The sequence below is a fragment of the Manis pentadactyla genome, chromosome 6 (assembly GCF_030020395.1).
Source record: "Manis pentadactyla isolate mManPen7 chromosome 6, mManPen7.hap1, whole genome shotgun sequence".
Taxonomy (NCBI): domain Eukaryota; kingdom Metazoa; phylum Chordata; class Mammalia; order Pholidota; family Manidae; genus Manis; species Manis pentadactyla.
In genome coordinates, this window is record NC_080024.1 from 41,976,474 (window position 1) to 41,994,453 (window position 17,980).

The window sequence follows — 17,980 nt, forward strand, 5'->3', positions numbered from 1 at the left end:
GAGTCTTAATAATTATCATTAAGTCAAATAATTCAAGCTAAATGTGGCACAGTCCTAGAGTATTCAAACAATAAAGGATTAAGAAAACAAAAATTTAAGGCAGATATTAAATACCACCTACACAGATGCTCTGCACTGCTGAACACAGTGCACAAATATTTCTAATGTTTTAAAATATTTCCTCTTCCATTAACAATGAGAAACAAACTTGTATTTCCCCCTGCTGTCTGACAGGTCCCTCTATTGGGCAATCAGTAATAAGTCTGATTTCTAAAAGCTATTTGACAAGGTCAATGCATTGCAAATGGTAGAGTTCTTAAAACACCTCCAAATGAAGGGGATTTAAAGAGATGATTGTTCTGTTAAGCAGCTAATAAGTTTCCTGTATGCTTTTGAATGCTTGAAAAAGAATTATTGCTTCTATAATATTCAAATCATCTTTGAAAATTCCATAGAAGTCCCTAATGTGAATCTGTCTTAATCTGATCTAAATACTTTCAAACTTTATTATAAGCTGCTCATTACTTTACCTATGAAAAATTACAGAGGGTAGATCTTAAATGCTCTTACATTATCATAGCTTGAGAACCACCTGCCTAGGTTTCAGTTTTGGCTGTGATGTTGGGTATGATCCTTAACCTCTCTGAGCCTCAGTTTCTTTATCTGTCAAAGTGGGGATAATAAAACTATTCTTAGGAGGTTGTCTGAGGATTAAGTAAACTAACAAATGTAAAGCACGTAGCAGGTAGATAAGATAGTTATTGAACTCTCAGTATCTGACTGTCCCAGAAGAAAAGCCTTTAAGTTCCTATTGGAGCAACAAGGTACATTAGCTCTAGTTCCTGGTCTTATCTCAGACAACCCTCCCTCCTACAAGATTAAAAATTTACCCATGTCCTTTCTTAGTGGCTAGACCTTAGCTGGGCTTATCTACCCATCTGGTTTTGGTCCCACTGGAAGACTACATCTCAGTATGCCTGATCTTTTCATGCCTCCACTACCAGGGAGCAGGTTTGTGGCCTTACCCCACTTATGACTTTGAGAGATAGAGCCAGTGATTTGCTCGATGTTGATTCCTGCCTGCTCACCAAACCTCTTGATTATGGTCTCCCAGTGTTTAGCCTCAGCTAAATTCCAGCTTGCAGTTCTGGGTCTCCCCATATAATCTTCTCTGGCCTAGGCCACCTGTTAGTGCTCCAGTTGGCTTTAAGAGTCTTGAGGAATGAAATCAAGATCTCAGAAATTATTTTTTTATCTTAGCAATATTATTAAACCTATTGCCATTCCATGCTTGCTGTATTTTTTCGTTCTTTGAGATTTAACACTTGAAATTCTCATTCAGAGCTACCTTCTAGTATGATTTCTTAATGATTTTTGGAGATATACATGTGAGTGTGTATATCAAGCCTAGAATGTCTAAAAGGCCTAGTTCTTCTAGCCAAGGCACCAGCAAGGAGAAACAATGCTTCACACAAGTGTGCCCTCTCGTAGACATATGCTATTATGAAAATATTTTGAAGAGAGAAAAAAGTGAATTACATGTTATTATATAATAATTTAGTTTGGAATGTGTTTTTGTTTCTATTTGGAAAATACAATACTTGAAGTAAAGTGCACTGATGACTGAAGAATAGCTGTAACTATGTCTTAGATAGTAGGAATACTCTTAGGTAGATTAATATCCCTAAATTTGTAGCTTTATCATTTTCAACTTGCCTAAGTTGAACACAAAACAAAAGTCTAAATTCTTTGGCTTTAAATAAGCAAAAGACCCCCTGTTCTATTATTCACAGATTAAGCAAATCTAAACCAGAAATAGTGATTATGTCAATATAGGATATTTACCAACATTAATAAGACTTTGAACTCAAGCTTTACACAAATAATCCATAGTGCAGCTAGTTGGCCTGTGTGATTAAGAATGTGTGTTCTCACATTTGCTTTTGTATTATCCCCACAACTGATTTGTGAAGGTGACTCTGATATATGCAAATATCAGTATTTCCTGTTATTAAGATAAAACACTGAAATTGATTATGGAAAGTAAAAATATAATCAATCACTAATACTGTTCCTGAAGTGCCAATAAAAACAAAATGTAATCAAAAGAAAACTATTTTGTACATATTTCTTCTGACAAAGACTGAGGAAAAAGACATATAAAAAAACTAGTATTATCAAATGCTGTGTGAATGAGAAAATTTATGAAATATAGAACCTTCAGTATTATTTGTCTCAGAAAACAGTGTTGAGTGCTTCCTCAAATAATGCCAGTTTCCAATAAACTTTTTTTTCACTTCCTTTTACTATAGAAACTGAATCATCTCCCACTGTCTGAGTACTTGTAATAATTTCCAGCTCCCTTTTTCATAAAGAACCATATAATCTTCAAACTGCATATCTGTAACCACTGATACAACCACCTCACATCTGGGTTGGATTGTAACTATAAAAGAATAATAGATATAACAGACATAGAATTAATGACCAAAGAATAACACACTGTGGCACTTGTAAAGCACTCATACTTTCATTAGCAGCCTCCCTACATGTTGCACATTAGCACTGTGATCAGCTATCTAGAGAAAAACTAAGAGGCAGCAGGAGCAAGTAAATGAATGCTGATTTCATTACTATAGAATGCTAAGGGCATAAACACTTGTTTAAAAAGGAAATTGGATATTCCATTTTATGCCTAAAGATACTGATACCTGTGTTTGCCTTATCAGCTTGCCCAGCAAAAGGTAAAAAGGTCTTGGGAAAAATTACTGAAAGTGAAAGTAAACTTACCTATGAAAAAGGAATACTCCAGGTATGAGATTTTGTTTTCTGATTTTTGTCTACATTTTTTATGCTAATTGTCAAGCTAAATACTGCTGCATTTTGAGAGAACCTTGCTCTACTAACTCTGTAACTGTGGACAAGTCTTTGAACCTACCTAATTTTGTTGCCTCATTAAAATCTAGGTGACTTCTATTCAGATACCTATCATATACTGAAGCCTGAAATTGTGAAGCCAAAGCCATTCTGTGATTACTTGAAGCTTTATTAAAACTACTTTATGCATGATCATTCACTGAGAATGTTGAGAGCTAATGCTGTCTTTGCTGATGAATTTTTATAACATATAAAAAGTAACACAGAAATAACCACAGAAATTGAAATTCAAAGTAATCACATAAACTTGAGTGAATGGGATGATGCTGTTATTTTGCTTCCTATGGGTTTGTCCCCATAGTACCCACAGAGCAGGAAGCTTGCCACTGATATGGCTAGGCCTGCATTGAACCAACTCCAGTGGAAACCACAAAGTTTAAATCAATGGATGTCAGACTTAGCTACACATTAGAGTCACCTGGAGAACTTTTGAAGTTCCTCATGGTGGGAAGTATATGTCTGCTATTCACTTTAAAATGAATCATAGAAAAAGAAAAGTTTGGAATTGGAGGGAAAAAAAGATGGCTTAGTAGGAAGGCAAGGTAGAAACCTCCTCCAAAAAACACATAAAACATGAAAATATAGCAAATACAACTAAACCTCAAAATGACCTGAAGACTACAGAACAGACTACCTACACCTGGGGAAGAAAAGAAGGCCTCACAGAAAAGGGTAAAGTTGCAAAGCAGAGATCCAGCAGGACCCAAGCCCTCCCCACCCCCAGCCCACAGGATAAAGGAAGAGGAATGGAGCAGGGAGGGAGTAGGAGCCCAGGATTGCTGAACACCTGACCCTGGAGATCTCCTCTGGGAGCACGAGCCCACATTACATGGTACTCTGGTGATGAGTGGGGCTGGACAACAAAGACAGGCAGAACACTCAGGAAGGCTGAGATTTCAGCTGCTTGTGGAGAACAGGCACACTCTACTGGCCCCCCTGAGACAAAAGCAGAGCAGGCAGTTTGAAAGACTTCCCAACAGTGGGAGGGGTGCCAGCGGGGTGAGGGTTAGATGGAGCTCTCTGCTCAGGAGAAAGGGCAGGTGGATGATGCCTCCCCAGCCCACCCTCGGCCCAAGAGTTCAGGAACACTTGGGAGCCCCAGACACTCTATCTCCACCACTAGCAACATAGTCTCAGGCTCCTCCCGGCGTGCACAGCCTGCGGATGGCCCACTTGGCCTGGCAGTGGTCTTAGACTTTGCTGCTGCATAGGCAGAGGGTGATGCTACCAGCTTTCTCAGACCCATTTCAGACCAGGTGGGGAAGTGCCTGTGGGACTCAGTTCCTGGAGTTCCTTCCTCCTGGGAGGGGAAGTTGTGGGAGCTGGGGGGAGCCAAATTCTGTGCTGCGGGCCTGGGCAGACACACATACAAGCCCACACACCCCATTAACCCTGAAGCCCCTGCCACTGCTGCAGGCCAGGCAAAGGATAGCCTGCCAATAGCAACTCCAGATGAGACTTCTACACTGATCACAAAGGTGAGACTGAAGCAAATTGCCCACCTGGAATCAGACCACAGCAAGCCAGACAGAAAGGCAGCCCCACATACTACAGGCCAACAGCTGGGCCTCCTGCAGTGGATAGTAAAGTGTCTTGAGCTTCTGGGCACTAGAGGGCGCTGCCTTCATAAAGCTATTACACCATAGGAAGAAACATAGAAATTGGCCAAATGAGGAGACAGAGGAATATGGTCCAAACAAAACTACAAGACTAGATACCAGAAAGACAGCTGAATGAACCTGACATCACCAATCTTCTAAATAAAGACTTAAAAGTAAAACTCATAAACTTGCTCATGTATCTACAGAAAAATACTCATGATCTCAGGGAGGACGTCAACAAAAAGATAGGAGATCTGCAAAAGAGCCACTGAGAGCTGGAGAATACAGTATCTGAAATGAAACATACAATGGAGGGATTTAATAGCAGACTTTCACAGGTTGAAGAAGTTGTAAATGATATGGAAATTAGGGAACCATAAAACAGAGAAAAAATGATCTCTAGGAATGAAACATAATAAGAGAGCTGTGTGACCAATTGAAACAAAACAATACTCGCATAATAGGGGTACCATGAGAAGAGAAAGACAAAGTGATAGAAAGTCTCTTTGAGGAAATAATTGTTGAAAACTATCCCAGTCTGGGGAAGGAAACAGACACTCAGATCATGGAAGTTCTGAGAGTCCCTAACAAAAGGAACCCCAGGAAGACAACTCCAAGACAAATAATTACACTGGCAATAATCAAGGACAAGGAGAGAGTATTGAAAGAAGCCAGAGAGAGAGAAAAGATTATTTATACAGGAAACTCTATTATCCTATCAGCAGACTTCTCAGCAGAAAATTTACAGGCCAGAAGGGAGTATCATGATATATTTAATGTAATGAAACAGAAGGAACTTCAACCAAGAATACTCTATCCAGCAAGATTATCATTTAAATTTGAAGCAGAGATTATATAATTTTCATATAAACAAAAGTCAAAGGAATTTACCACCACCAACCCAGACCTACAGAATATGTTAAAGGAACTGCTGTAGACTAAATTGTATCAAACAGCTTCTCAGATCACAAAGGTATGATACTAGAAATAAATTACTCAAAGAAAACAAAAAAGCCTACAAACACATGGAAGCTAAACAATGTGCTTCTAAATAATCATTGGATCAATGACCAAGTTAAGAGAGAAATCAAGCAATATATGGAGACAAAACAAAAACACAACAGCTCAAAAACATGTGGGATGCAGAGAAGGCAGATCTAAGAGGAACGTACATAGCAATGCAGGCTTACCTCAGAAAACAAAAACAACCCCAAATAAACAGTCTAAAGTCACAATTAAAGAAATTAGAAAAAGAACAAATGAAGTCCAAAATTAGTAAAAGGAGGGAAATAAAGATCAGAGCAGAAATAAATAAAATGAATAAATGAAAAATAAAAATAGAAAAAAATAGATGAAATCAGGAGCTGATTCTTTGAGAAAATAAACAAAATAGATAAACTTCTAGTCAGACTTATCAAGAGAGTATATACATGTAAACAAAATCAGAAATGAAGAAGGAGTAATCACAATGGACACCACTGAAATACAAAGAATTATTGGAGAATACTATGAAATATTATATGCGAATAAATTGGACAACCGAGAAGAAATGGACAACTTTCTAGAAAAATACAACCTTCCGAGACTGACCCAGGAAGAAACAGAAAATCTGAACAGGCCAATTACCAGAGCAATGAAATTGAATTGGTAATAAAAACTACCTAAAAACAAAATCCCAAGTCCAGATGGCTTCACAGCTGAATTTCATCAAACATTTAAAGAAGAGCTAGTACCCATCCTTCTTAAAGTATTCCAAAAAGTAGAAGAGGAGGGACTACTTCCCAACTCATTCTATCACTTCCAAACACCATCACTAATACCAAAACCAGACAAAGACACCATACACACACACACACAAAAGCAAATTACAGACCAGTATCCCTGATGAACATAGATGCAAAAATCCTCAATAAAATATTAGCAAACCAAATTCAAAAATACATCAAAAAGATCATCCACCTTGACCAAGTGGGGTTATTCCAGGTATGCAAGGATGGTCCAATATTAGAAAATCCATCAATATCATACATCACATCAACAAGAAAGACAAAAATCACATGATCATCTCAGCAGATGCTGAAAAAGCATTTGACAAAATTCAACATCCATTCATGATAAAAGCTCTCAACAAAATGGGTATGGAAGGTACATACCTCAACCTAATTAAGGCCATATATCACAAACCCACAGCCAACATCATACTCAGTAGTGAAAAGATGAAAGATTTTTCTCTAAGATCGGGAACAAGACAACGATGCCCACTCTCCCCACTTTTATTCAACACAATACTGGAGGATCTAGCCAAGGCAATCAGACAACACAGAGATAAAAGGCATTGAAATTGGTAAGGAAGTAGTTCAACTCTCACTATTTGCAGATGACATGACATTTTACATAGAAAACCCTAACAACTCTACCAAAAAACTACTAGAACTAACAGCTGAATTCAAAGGTTGCAAGATACAAAATTAATACACAGAAATATGTTGCATTCCTATATACTAACAATGAACTAGCAGAAAGAGAAATCAGGAAAACAACTCCATTTAAAATTGGATCAGAAAGAATAAAATACCTAGGAATAAACCTAACCAATGAGGTGAAAGATCTCTACTTTGGAAACTATAAGACCCGCATGAGAGAAATTATAGAAAACAACAAAAAAGGAAATCTGTGCACATGGACAGGAAGAATTAATATTGTCAAAATGGCCATCCTGTCTAAGGCAGTCTACAGATTCAGTGCAATCCCTATCAAAACACCAAAAGCATTCTTCAATGAACTAGAATAAATAGTTCTAAAATTCATATGGAACCATAAAAGACCCCAAATAGCCAAAGAAATACTGAGAAGGAAGAACAGAGCTGGAGGGATTATGCTCCCTGACTTCAAGCTCTACTACAAAACCACAGTAAACAAAACAATTTGGTACTGGCACAAGAACAAACCCATAGATCAATAGAACAGAATAGAGATCCCAGATATAAACCCACACATATATGGTCAATTAATGTATGATAAAGGAGCCGTGAATATACAATGGGGAAATGACAGCCTCTTCAACAACTGGTGTAGGGAAAACTGGACAGCTACATGTCAGAAAATGAAACCAATTTATTGTCTAACCCTATACACAAAGGTAAACTCAAACTGGATCAAAGACCTGAATGTAAGTCATGAAACCACAAAACTGTTAGGAAGAAACACAGGCAAAAATTTCTTGAACATAAAGATGAGCAACTTTTTCTTGGACACATCTCCTCAGGCAAGGGAAATAAAATAAAAAATGAATAAGTGGTACTACACCAAACTAAAATCTTCTGTACAGCAAAGGATGCCATCAGCAGGACAAAAAGGCACCTTACAATATGGGAGAATTTATTCATAAGTGACTCATCTGATAAGGGGTTAACATCCAAAATATATAAAGAACTCACATGCCTCAACACCCAAAACACAAATAACCCGATTAAAAAATGGGTAGATACCTGAACAGACGCTTCTCCAAAGTAGAAATACAGATGGTTGACAAGCACATGAAAAGATCCTCCACATTGCTAACCATCAGAGAAATGCAAATTAAAACCACAATTAGATATCACTTCACACCAGTTAAGATAGCCTCTACGCAAAAGACAAGAAATAACAGATGCTGGCGACTATGTGGAGAAAGGGGAACCCTCCTATAGACTGCTGGTGGGAATGTAAACTAGTACAACCATTGTGAAAAGCAATATGGAGATTCCTCAAAAAACTAAAAATAGAAATACCATTTGACCCAGGAATTCCACTCCTAGGAATTTACCTGAAAAAATCAAGATCACAGATTCAAAAAGACATATGCACTCCTATGTTTATCGCAGCACTATTTACAATAGCCAAGAGATGGAAGCAACCTAAGTATCCATCAGTAGATAAATGGATAAAGAGGTGGTACATATACACAATGGAATATTATTCAGCCATAAGAAGAAAACAAATCCTACCCATTTGCAACAACATGGATGGAGTTAGAGGGTATTATGCTCAGTGAAATAAGCCAGGCAGAGAAAGACAAGTACCAAATGATATCACTCATCTGTGGAGTATAACAACAATGCAAAAACTGAAGGAACAAAACAGCAGCAGACTCACAGAACCCAAGAATGGACTAAGTGTTACCAAAGGGAAAGGGACTGGGGAGGATGGGTGGGAAGGGAGGGATAAGAGGAAAAAGGGGCATTAAGATTAGCACACATAATGTGCAGGGGGCGGGCAGGGAGGGGCACAGGGAAGACAGTATAGCACAGATAAGACTAGTGATCCTATAGCATCTTACTGATGGATAGTGACTGTAATAGGGTATGTGGTGGGGACTTGATAATAGGGGGGAATGTAGTAACCACAATGTTCTCATGTGAACCTTTGTAAGACTGTATATCAAGCGGGAAAGACAAATACCAAATGATTTTGCTTATATGTGGAGTATAAAAGCAAAGCAAAACAGAAGAAACAAAATCGCAGCAGATTCATAGACACTGAGAAGGGACTAGTGGTTACCAAGGGGGAGGGGTTGGGGGTTGGAGGGAGGGTAAGGGGGATATTGGGGCACAATAATTTGCAACCATAATATACGTTGGTCACAGGGATGGTAGTTAAGCACAGAGAATACAAGTAATGATTCTATAACGTCTTCCTACATTGATAAATAGTAGCCTCACTGGAGGGGGTGGGGGTGGGGATTTAATAACAGGGGTAACTGTTGAACCACTGTGTTCTATATTTGAAAACAATATACTATTGTACATCAATACTAAAAAAAACAGAAAAGGAAAGTGGATGGATAGAGGAAATGAAAATGAAAGATGGATAGTTAGACGATAAGCAAGTACAAAAAATGTTAATGGTAGAATTTGGATGGTGGGTGTACATACATTCACAGTAAAATTCTCTCAACTTTTCTGTATCTTTAAAATTGTTCATAATAAAATATGAGGGAAAAAATCACAATGACAAGGCTTGCACCCTACAGCAATTAAATTGGAATCTTGGGGAGTAGGCCCCAGGGTTCAGTACTTCTGAAAGCTACGGGATGATTCCAATGTGCAGCAATAGTCAAGGATCACTAGACTACATGGGATGAAGTGAAGTCCAGTTAGGCTTGGCAGCTGCAGACATACCTCATTTTACTGCACTTCACTTTATACAGATTTTACAAATTGAAGGTTTGTGGCAACCCTGCATCAAATAAATGTATAGATATTATTTAATTATTTAATTTTTTAATTGTGATATCACTGATGTACAATTACTTGAACATTAGGGTTACTAGACTCCCCCCATTATCAAGTCCCCCCACGTGTCCCCTTACAGTCACTGTCCATCAGCATAGTAAGATGCTATGGAATCATTACTTGTCTTCTCTGTATATACTGCCTTTCCCGTGTCTCCCCACCTACATTATGTGTGCTAATATCGATATCATTTTTTCTACAGCATTTGGTCACTTCATGTCTCTGTTACATTTTTGTAATTCTCACAACATTTCAAACTTTTTCATTATATTTGTTATGGTGATCGGTAATCAGTGATTACAGATGCCTGAAAGCTCAGCTGATGTTTAGCATTTTTTAGCAATAAAGTATTTTTTCTTTCAGGTATATACATGGATCTTTTTTTTCAGACATACTGCTTCTGTATACCTAATAAGCTACACTGTATAACTTTTGTAAGTCCTGGGAAATTAAAAAAATCATTTGACTTGCTTTTTTGCAATATTTGCTGTATTGCTGTGGTCTGGAACTGAACCCAGTATCTCTGATGTATGCCTGTATTGAGCTGATTTTATAAATAATCTACTAGCGGCTTGACAGACATGTCAGTTGTAACTCATCTCATCTGCTGAAGGTGCTTACCATAGATTAGCTGAAGAGAACAGGCCCAGAAATGGCAGGCTATCTTAAGGGCAGTTGATAAACCTTGGTTGTGGAACAGTGCCTGTAAAAAAGAGAAAGCTATTTGATCACTATTTGTGCACTTTTAATTAATATTTTCCAGAGGCAGTGATGCATTTAAGTATAATCATCTATACCTGTGTAACCCTGAGCAATCTTAATTTTCTTGAGTTTCATCTATTCACCTATAAGATGAGAGGGAGAAACACACCTCTCTTACCTAATTCTCACTGGCAAAGATAGTCAGTAGTATAGGCTGGGTGCATAGATAACTACAGGTACAGAAGAACTTTCTCCTTTGTAAAACTAATAATGCTATTGAAGCTATGACCCATGATTTTGTCCTTATCTTTCCTGAAAGGAATGAAATATATTCTTAAGTACTTAGGAAAAATCTCTAAGTGCTCATAGCCAACCTAAAACCAAATTTTGGCTGGGAATGGAATAAATTTAAAATTTGTTAGTGAGTCTGATGTTATTACCTAAACCTTTTAGACCTCAATTACATAATATTTGAAGTTATCCTCATAATCCTAAGGAGAATGCATGCCTTTTTTTCTGCTCATATTCTGTTAATAGATATTTAGGCAGTTTCCAACTGCTTAAAAACAATGCTGGTATCATGAATTCTTGTATGTGTCTCCTTGTACTCATATGCAGAAGATTTCCTAGGCTAGGTATAATTGGTGGGAAGAAAATTACTGGGTTGTAGGATGCACATATCTTGAATTTTACTAGAGTTTGTCAAATTTTCCTAAGAAGTAGTTCTACCAGTTTAGAAAGCAGTTTACATAAGAGGCTATAGAACTATATGTTAACATGGATGAATATCATCAAATAATACAATATACTGTTTAGAGATACAGTTAAAATAAAATTATTGAAAAAGAATGGAAATGATAAACACATGACCTTGATCTAAATTACTGCTGTTCCTGAGACTGGCTGATAAACTAGCTGTGAAACTGCTTGGATTTTAATGACACAGGAACACCAGATCTCTTGGGGGCAGCAGGATTTGCTTCTATGTTCTTTCCCATTTGAATATCCTGAATTAGAAATCCTGTCATATAAGAAACTTAATACACAAATTAAAGTGCTTCATAGATGAAAACATGACATCTGACAAGTTTCAGGGAATTTTATTAGTACCCAGAGACTGAGTTAGGATAAATTATCTGAGAAATATTATGAAATAAAGATATTCTGTGTTTTGCTTGAAGAGAGGCAAATCTAAAAGTCTTCAAAGTATATCAGTCCATTTGCCACTGGGTCTATAGGTTAACAGCAGTCTGCTTATATTTAAAATAAGAACAATTGTTGCATCGGTACCTCTCTTCAGAAGCAGCCATTTTAATCTTGAATCTTAAATGAAAACCATGATGGACTCTTACTGATGCCTTTGGGGAGAACCGCAGAAGTTTTATACTGTACACTGGCAAAGAGCAACAGAAATAGGCAGAGAGGGATCCTACTGATGAAACGAGGTATTTCCTGAGACAAAATGTGTTTCCATGCAACATTTCCAATGAAACAGTATTAGCACTCAAATTTTAACACTACCTGAAAATGTCCAGTAGCTATCGCCAAGAGGTGTTTACCCTCCACAGGCAGGAAACAAGCAAACCTATCAAGGGAAGAAAAAGTTGATTTAAATAAAAAATTCCGGATGAAATTTTCCCTAATTTAGGGATAGGCTCACTAATGTTAATTGCTGATTTATAGAAGATGGTTAGGAATAAAAGAAAGAAAATGTGGAAAAACACATTTGGAGATCTGTGAGAAAATATTAATGATTTTATCCCTCCAAATGATCGTTTTCTTTAAAGGGAAAGATGTGAGAAGTCATCTTTATGGCTTAGTTTAAAAATATAATTCAGTGTATAAGAATTCCATTTATTACACTTCTGTAATCCTGTTGGTAAAAGACAATCTATAGCTCCTTGCACAATGACAATTCTTATTATCCATACTAAAAAAAGGGTTTTGAATGCTAGGTACCACAATTCCTTTAAAAATGAAATATATTACCCACAAAGTCTCACTGTGACATTCCTAAGTCATGTTAATTTGGAGTATTTGGAAAACTTGACAAACTCTAGTAATTCAAGCAACAGAAACCAAATGAGTAATCTCAGCACGTTAAATAGCTGTAGCCCACTTTTGGCTGTTGAAATAGCTGTATTAATGAAATAGCATTCTTCGTATGATTAGAAAAACTCAGGATTGCTTTTTTACATGTTTTAAGGATTCTCTGATTTATTCAAAACCTGTGACATCCTTTTTCCCCTTTAGTGTGTACATCTGTGTTTGTGTGTGTGTGTGTGTACATATATATAAAATAAATGGGCTTATTTTGTTACTGTTTTCCCCCTAGATAAAAGTTAAACAGCTAGAAGAACAACTACAGTCTTTTGCTGAAACCACTTCACAGAATGACCATCTATGCAAGATGAACAAGGCGCTAGAGTGGAAATATGCTCAGGTCTGATTAATAACTAAGAAACAGATTGCTGCTGTATTATTTGAATTAGTTTTTAAGAAATTGATGACTTTCTCCCCACCTTACCATACAAATCCCACAAAGATGAATATTCTCTCACTTGACTAAATTCAATGAACATTTTTTAAACACCCACTACCCACAAGTATCTGCTAAGCCATAGAGAAATGCATAAAGATGCCTGAAGCAGGATTGGTATATCAACTGGCCTATGCTCCAATTTTAGAGGTCTAGGAATATAGTCAACAAACTTCAACAGAATAGAGAGTTATGCCTTTCAGTAGCAGAATAGATTGTATTATGAGCACTCATAGGGAGCACCGTTACGATGGAAACATTGAGAAATGCTTTCATAGGGGAAGTGGTTTCACAGAGGAAGCCTTAAAACTTTCGGCAGATGTTAAAGAAGTACCTTTGGTTTTTGAATTACAGGCAAACTCAGAACTCAGTGCCACCAAGACACACCTGCAACAGCTCACCTGAAAGATCTGTTAGTAGTGAAGGTGATTACTTGTCAGTATGTGGCCACTGAAGCTGAAGACCTTCTGCAGGACACATAGCATTTTAGTAAATGAGTAAAGAAAGTTAGACAACACGCATATACACGACATTTAGTGAAGAAAATAACCCAGGAATGTGTTACCTAAAGAGATTCATTTCAGTGTCTTATAAATTTACCATGTATGAAATTATCATTTTTTAAATCTTTAAGGTTCAGCATAAGCATGTGCACCTTTTGTATCTGTAACTGTGTGCACATAAAGCCCTGGTAACCAAGCAACCATATTGTGACTTCAAATGGAATCCTGTTAGGGTTCTAACCCCTGAGCATGCTGGTAAACAGGGCCTTTGTGAGATAGGCTCTTCTACAGGGAGTTTGATTCAAAGTGTGTTTCTTCACTAGGACATACTTTACAGTGCGATTTCTTCATTCTAAAAGCAAAGGAATACATTTCCAAGCATATTTTTCACTGCGGTTTCATTTAGAACATTGCGTTGTTTCTCTAGTAAAAGGGGAACTCGAAACAATTCTACTTGAGTTGATCTTACTGTTTCTAATTGGTGATGCTGCCCAGAAGAAGGAAGTCTCCGGAGAGGCCTGCACTTTCCAGGCCCCCTGAAAGCTATCGGCCCCACGCGAACACTGGGAAGGAAAGAGCTGCCTCCGCTGGACTGCCCAGAGTTACTCCCGACTCCACACGCCCTGTGACCTGTGCGCCAACCCGGACTTTGAGATCTTCTCAGGAGATTGGAGACTCTGGAATCTCTCTAAAGACTCTTTTCAATGCTATTAAAACTATGGAGGGGAGGCTGGAAGGTAAAATAGACATTCTTGCTTCAAGACCATTAATAAATGATGAGTCGCCAAATTTTCTTAAACTGAATTCGGTAAGTGAAGACCACAAATTAAATCGTAAGGTAATTCCAACTTAAACCACAATGAAGCAAAGTAGTAACAACCCAGAAAGATAATGTTTGGAGGTACGAGTAACAATAAAGTAACCAGGTTCTTCACAAATAGGAAAAACTGACAAGGTAGATTGAAACTATTACTCTGGCTATCACATAATTCATTTTTATTTTGGACATAGAAATACCACATTTGCCTCAACAGTAACCATTCAGGTTTAAAAAAATTTTTTTTAATTTAAAGATATCTACCTAACCTTAATATCTGCAGTAAAATATTTAGAGAAAGTCTGATTTTAAGAGAGAAATACTTTAAAGCCCTAAGAACTTGAACATGGAAAATATTTTCCAAAGAAAACTTTTTAGAGCATCCATCTTTGTTTGATACATGAAAATAGTAAGTACTATAGCTTGTCTTCTACAGTTGACTAGAACATTTCTGTGAACATATTTTGCTAGTGGCCTTATAAACACTAGTAAAATTGTGTTTATAAGAAGGTTATAAAATACAGTCTGTCTTTTGTACCTTTCTAAAACAAAATCAAATAGGTTTTTAGAACCTATATATTGGCAGCTTGGGTACTATTTTTGGATCCTCACAGAAAAAGTATTTTAAGTGTTACAGGTGAAAAGTTTTAAAGAAGTGTAATAACCTTGAGGAAAGTGTGGGGAAAACATTCTTTTTTGCTGTTGGGAGTATAAAATGGTACAACTTCCTCTGGAGGGCAATTTGACAATACTTATTACTTTCCCCCACAATTGTACTTCTAGGACTCTTGCCTACAGATACACTAGCTTGTACATGTGACATGTTTACAAGGTTACTCGTAACCTTGTTTGGTAGTAGCAAAACACTGGAAACAAACAAAATTCCATCAATAAGACACTGGCCAAATAAATCATTGTGTATCTATGGTTTGGAATACTGCTGAAAGACATATATACATATGTGTGTATGTATAGTTTAAAACAAGATTCAGAAGAGTACATGTAGAATTTTACTGTTTGTGTTCCAAAGGGGTAGAAGACCAAGAATATATACACTTGTAATGCACAGATACCTAACTCATAACACATTGATTTTATATAAAATCAATTTAAATTTTTTAAAAACTTAGTTTTGCGTAAGGAAACTCAGTGTTTGGGAGATTTTACACTTCACTCTTATGTACCTGAAGTGTAATGTGAACTGAGCTTTCTACTCAAAATAACTTTATGAACATTTCATTTCAACGAAAGTGAAAGCAGAAAAAGGAGGGCCTTTTCAGCACACAGTGCTGGAGCAACTAGATAGGCATATGCAAAAGCAAACAAAAATCCTTTGATCTATACCTCACACTGTATATAAAAATTAACTCACAATTGATCAGAGCCCTAAATGTAAAACCTAAAACTGTAAAATGTTTAGAAGAAAACAGGAGGAAATCTTTGTGACCTCAAATTACACAGATTTCTTAAGTGTTGACATCAAAAGCATAATGTCATAAAGGAAAAAGATATTGGTAAGATAATCAGAAGATAAACTATACACTGGAAGAAAATGTTTGCAAATCACCTATCTGATAAAGGACTTGCCTCCAAAATATTAAAAATTCTCAAAACTCACTAGGAAAATCAAAGAAAAAGAATGGGCAAAATATTTGAACAGGCATTCCACCAAAAAGATATATATGGATGGTAAATAAGGCCTTGAAAAGATGTTAAACACTAGTCGTTAGGGAAATGCAAATTAAAACCACAATGAGATAAGCCTCCATACCCATTAGAATGTGTAAATTGAAAAGCTGGTCATACCAAGTGTTAGTGAGGATGTAGAACAACTGGAAGCCTCATACACTGCTAAAAGGAAGGTAATGTAATGCAAACACTTGGGAAATTGGTTGGTAGTTTCTTTAAAAGTGAAACATAACCACTACAGTATGACCCAGCCATTCCACTCCCAAGTATCTACCAAAGATAATGAAAGCATACGCCTGCACAGAAACTTGTACACAACTTTTCACAGCATATCTGTTTGTAATAGCTTAAAACTGGAAATAACTCAACTGTCCAGCAGATGAATGGATAAGTAAATTGTGGCTTACCCCATAACAGAATACCATTCAGCAACAGAAAGGAATGAACTATTGATAAACACGAAAGATTGAATGAATCTCAAAATAATTATGCTGAATGAAAGAAGCCATTCAAAAAAGTACATATGATTACATTTATATAAAATTCTAGAAAACAAAAACTAATTTATTGTGATAGGAAACACAGATCGGTTGTTGCTTTGGGTAGAGATGTAGGAACAGGAGGAGAGAAGGGAGAGATTACAAGCAGGCATAAGGGAACTTTTGGGATGATGGAGATGTTCAGTGTTTTGATTATGGTTTCAAGAGTTTATACACATGAAATATACACTGTAACTATACACAGCTTATTTTATGTCAATTATACCCCAGTAAAGCTGTTACAGAATAATGTGAATGTATTACTTATACAAAAATCAGTTGTATTAAGTGACATTATATTAAATTCTATATAGAAATAAAAAAAGGTTGCCAGGGGTTGCGCTTGGGGGGATATGAATACAAAGAAATACCACAAGTGAAATCTTTTGTGGTGGTGGAACGGTTGTGTATCTTGACTGTGCTGGCATTCACATAAAAATGTTCATAAAGCTATGCACATGTGCACACACACAGATGAACAGAGGTTAAAAAATGGTGAAAACTGAGTAAGGTCTATAGTCCACTAATCTAATTAACAATAATGAACCAAAGTCAATTTCCTGGTTTTGGTATTGAACTACAGCAATGTAAAACATGACTCATTAGAAGCAGGGCAAAGAGTACATGGGACTCTGCACTTTTTTTTGCAACATCCTGTAGGTCTATAATTATTTCAAAATAAAATTTTTTAAAAGAGTGATATTTAGTAAGAAGATCACCTGAAATGATTGTGTAGATACAGTAAGTGTTTTGAGATATAAAAATCTAATACTTCTAATAAGGGTTCATTCTTCTGTGACACTATTTAGTACTTAATAATCTTTGCTTTTATTCTATTCATGCACTTATATTAAATTTTCAAATTCCACGTTCGTGTTTCTCTGTCATTTTACATCTTAGCTTCATTTTCTTATATCCTTTACCCCTTATTCTGTACTTTGATCATCACAAACCATATATAAGGCTTGTCCATGTTTATTCAGGTTTTTTTGCTTTGTAGTTTTCTTTAAAGGGAAAACAATGAACAATGCTGGTTCTTATTTATAGTAAGAATATTTAATTAAACATTTTAAGTTTGATTTCTAAATTGCTGCATCTTATTATGCTTTGGAAAAGTTACCATTCCTTTTTTCCTACCAAGGAGAAATCCATTCTTGAAAAGAATGAGGAGGAGCTCTCACAAACAATGAAGTGTCGTGATGTAGCCCCGAGAGAGAGTCAGAAGTTGAAAGGAGACCTCGAGGCTTTGGAGGACGGGGAGAATAAGAAGGCAAGGCATCAGTCCTCTTTGAAGTCTCTTTCTGAGATGAGGCTCTTATGAAATCTTTTGCAAGACATAATCATTTCTTGTCACTTTGCTAAGAAAAAATGAGGATTGGT

At 36.6% G+C, this 17,980-nt stretch overlaps 2 protein-coding genes and 1 pseudogene across 3 annotated transcripts in view; 1 reads left to right on the forward strand and 2 right to left on the reverse strand.

Moving 5' to 3' along the window:
* LOC130684086 (GPI inositol-deacylase-like) overlaps positions 1-12,259 on the reverse strand; it is a 71,668-nt pseudogene extending 59,409 nt beyond the window's left edge.
* LOC118928252 (uncharacterized protein C2orf66) overlaps positions 1-17,980 on the reverse strand; it is a 149,766-nt gene that overhangs the window by 87,548 nt on the left and 44,238 nt on the right. The gene's annotated exons all lie outside the window — the stretch shown is intronic.
* Positions 13,801-17,980, forward strand: part of LOC130684088 (coiled-coil domain-containing protein 150-like) — a 28,836-nt gene continuing 24,656 nt past the window's right edge. The window contains 2 exon segments of the mRNA XM_057503766.1: positions 13,801-14,363; positions 17,742-17,870. Of these exon segments, the coding sequence (XP_057359749.1) occupies positions 14,040-14,363; positions 17,742-17,870 (453 nt within the window). The 5' untranslated portion in view covers positions 13,801-14,039.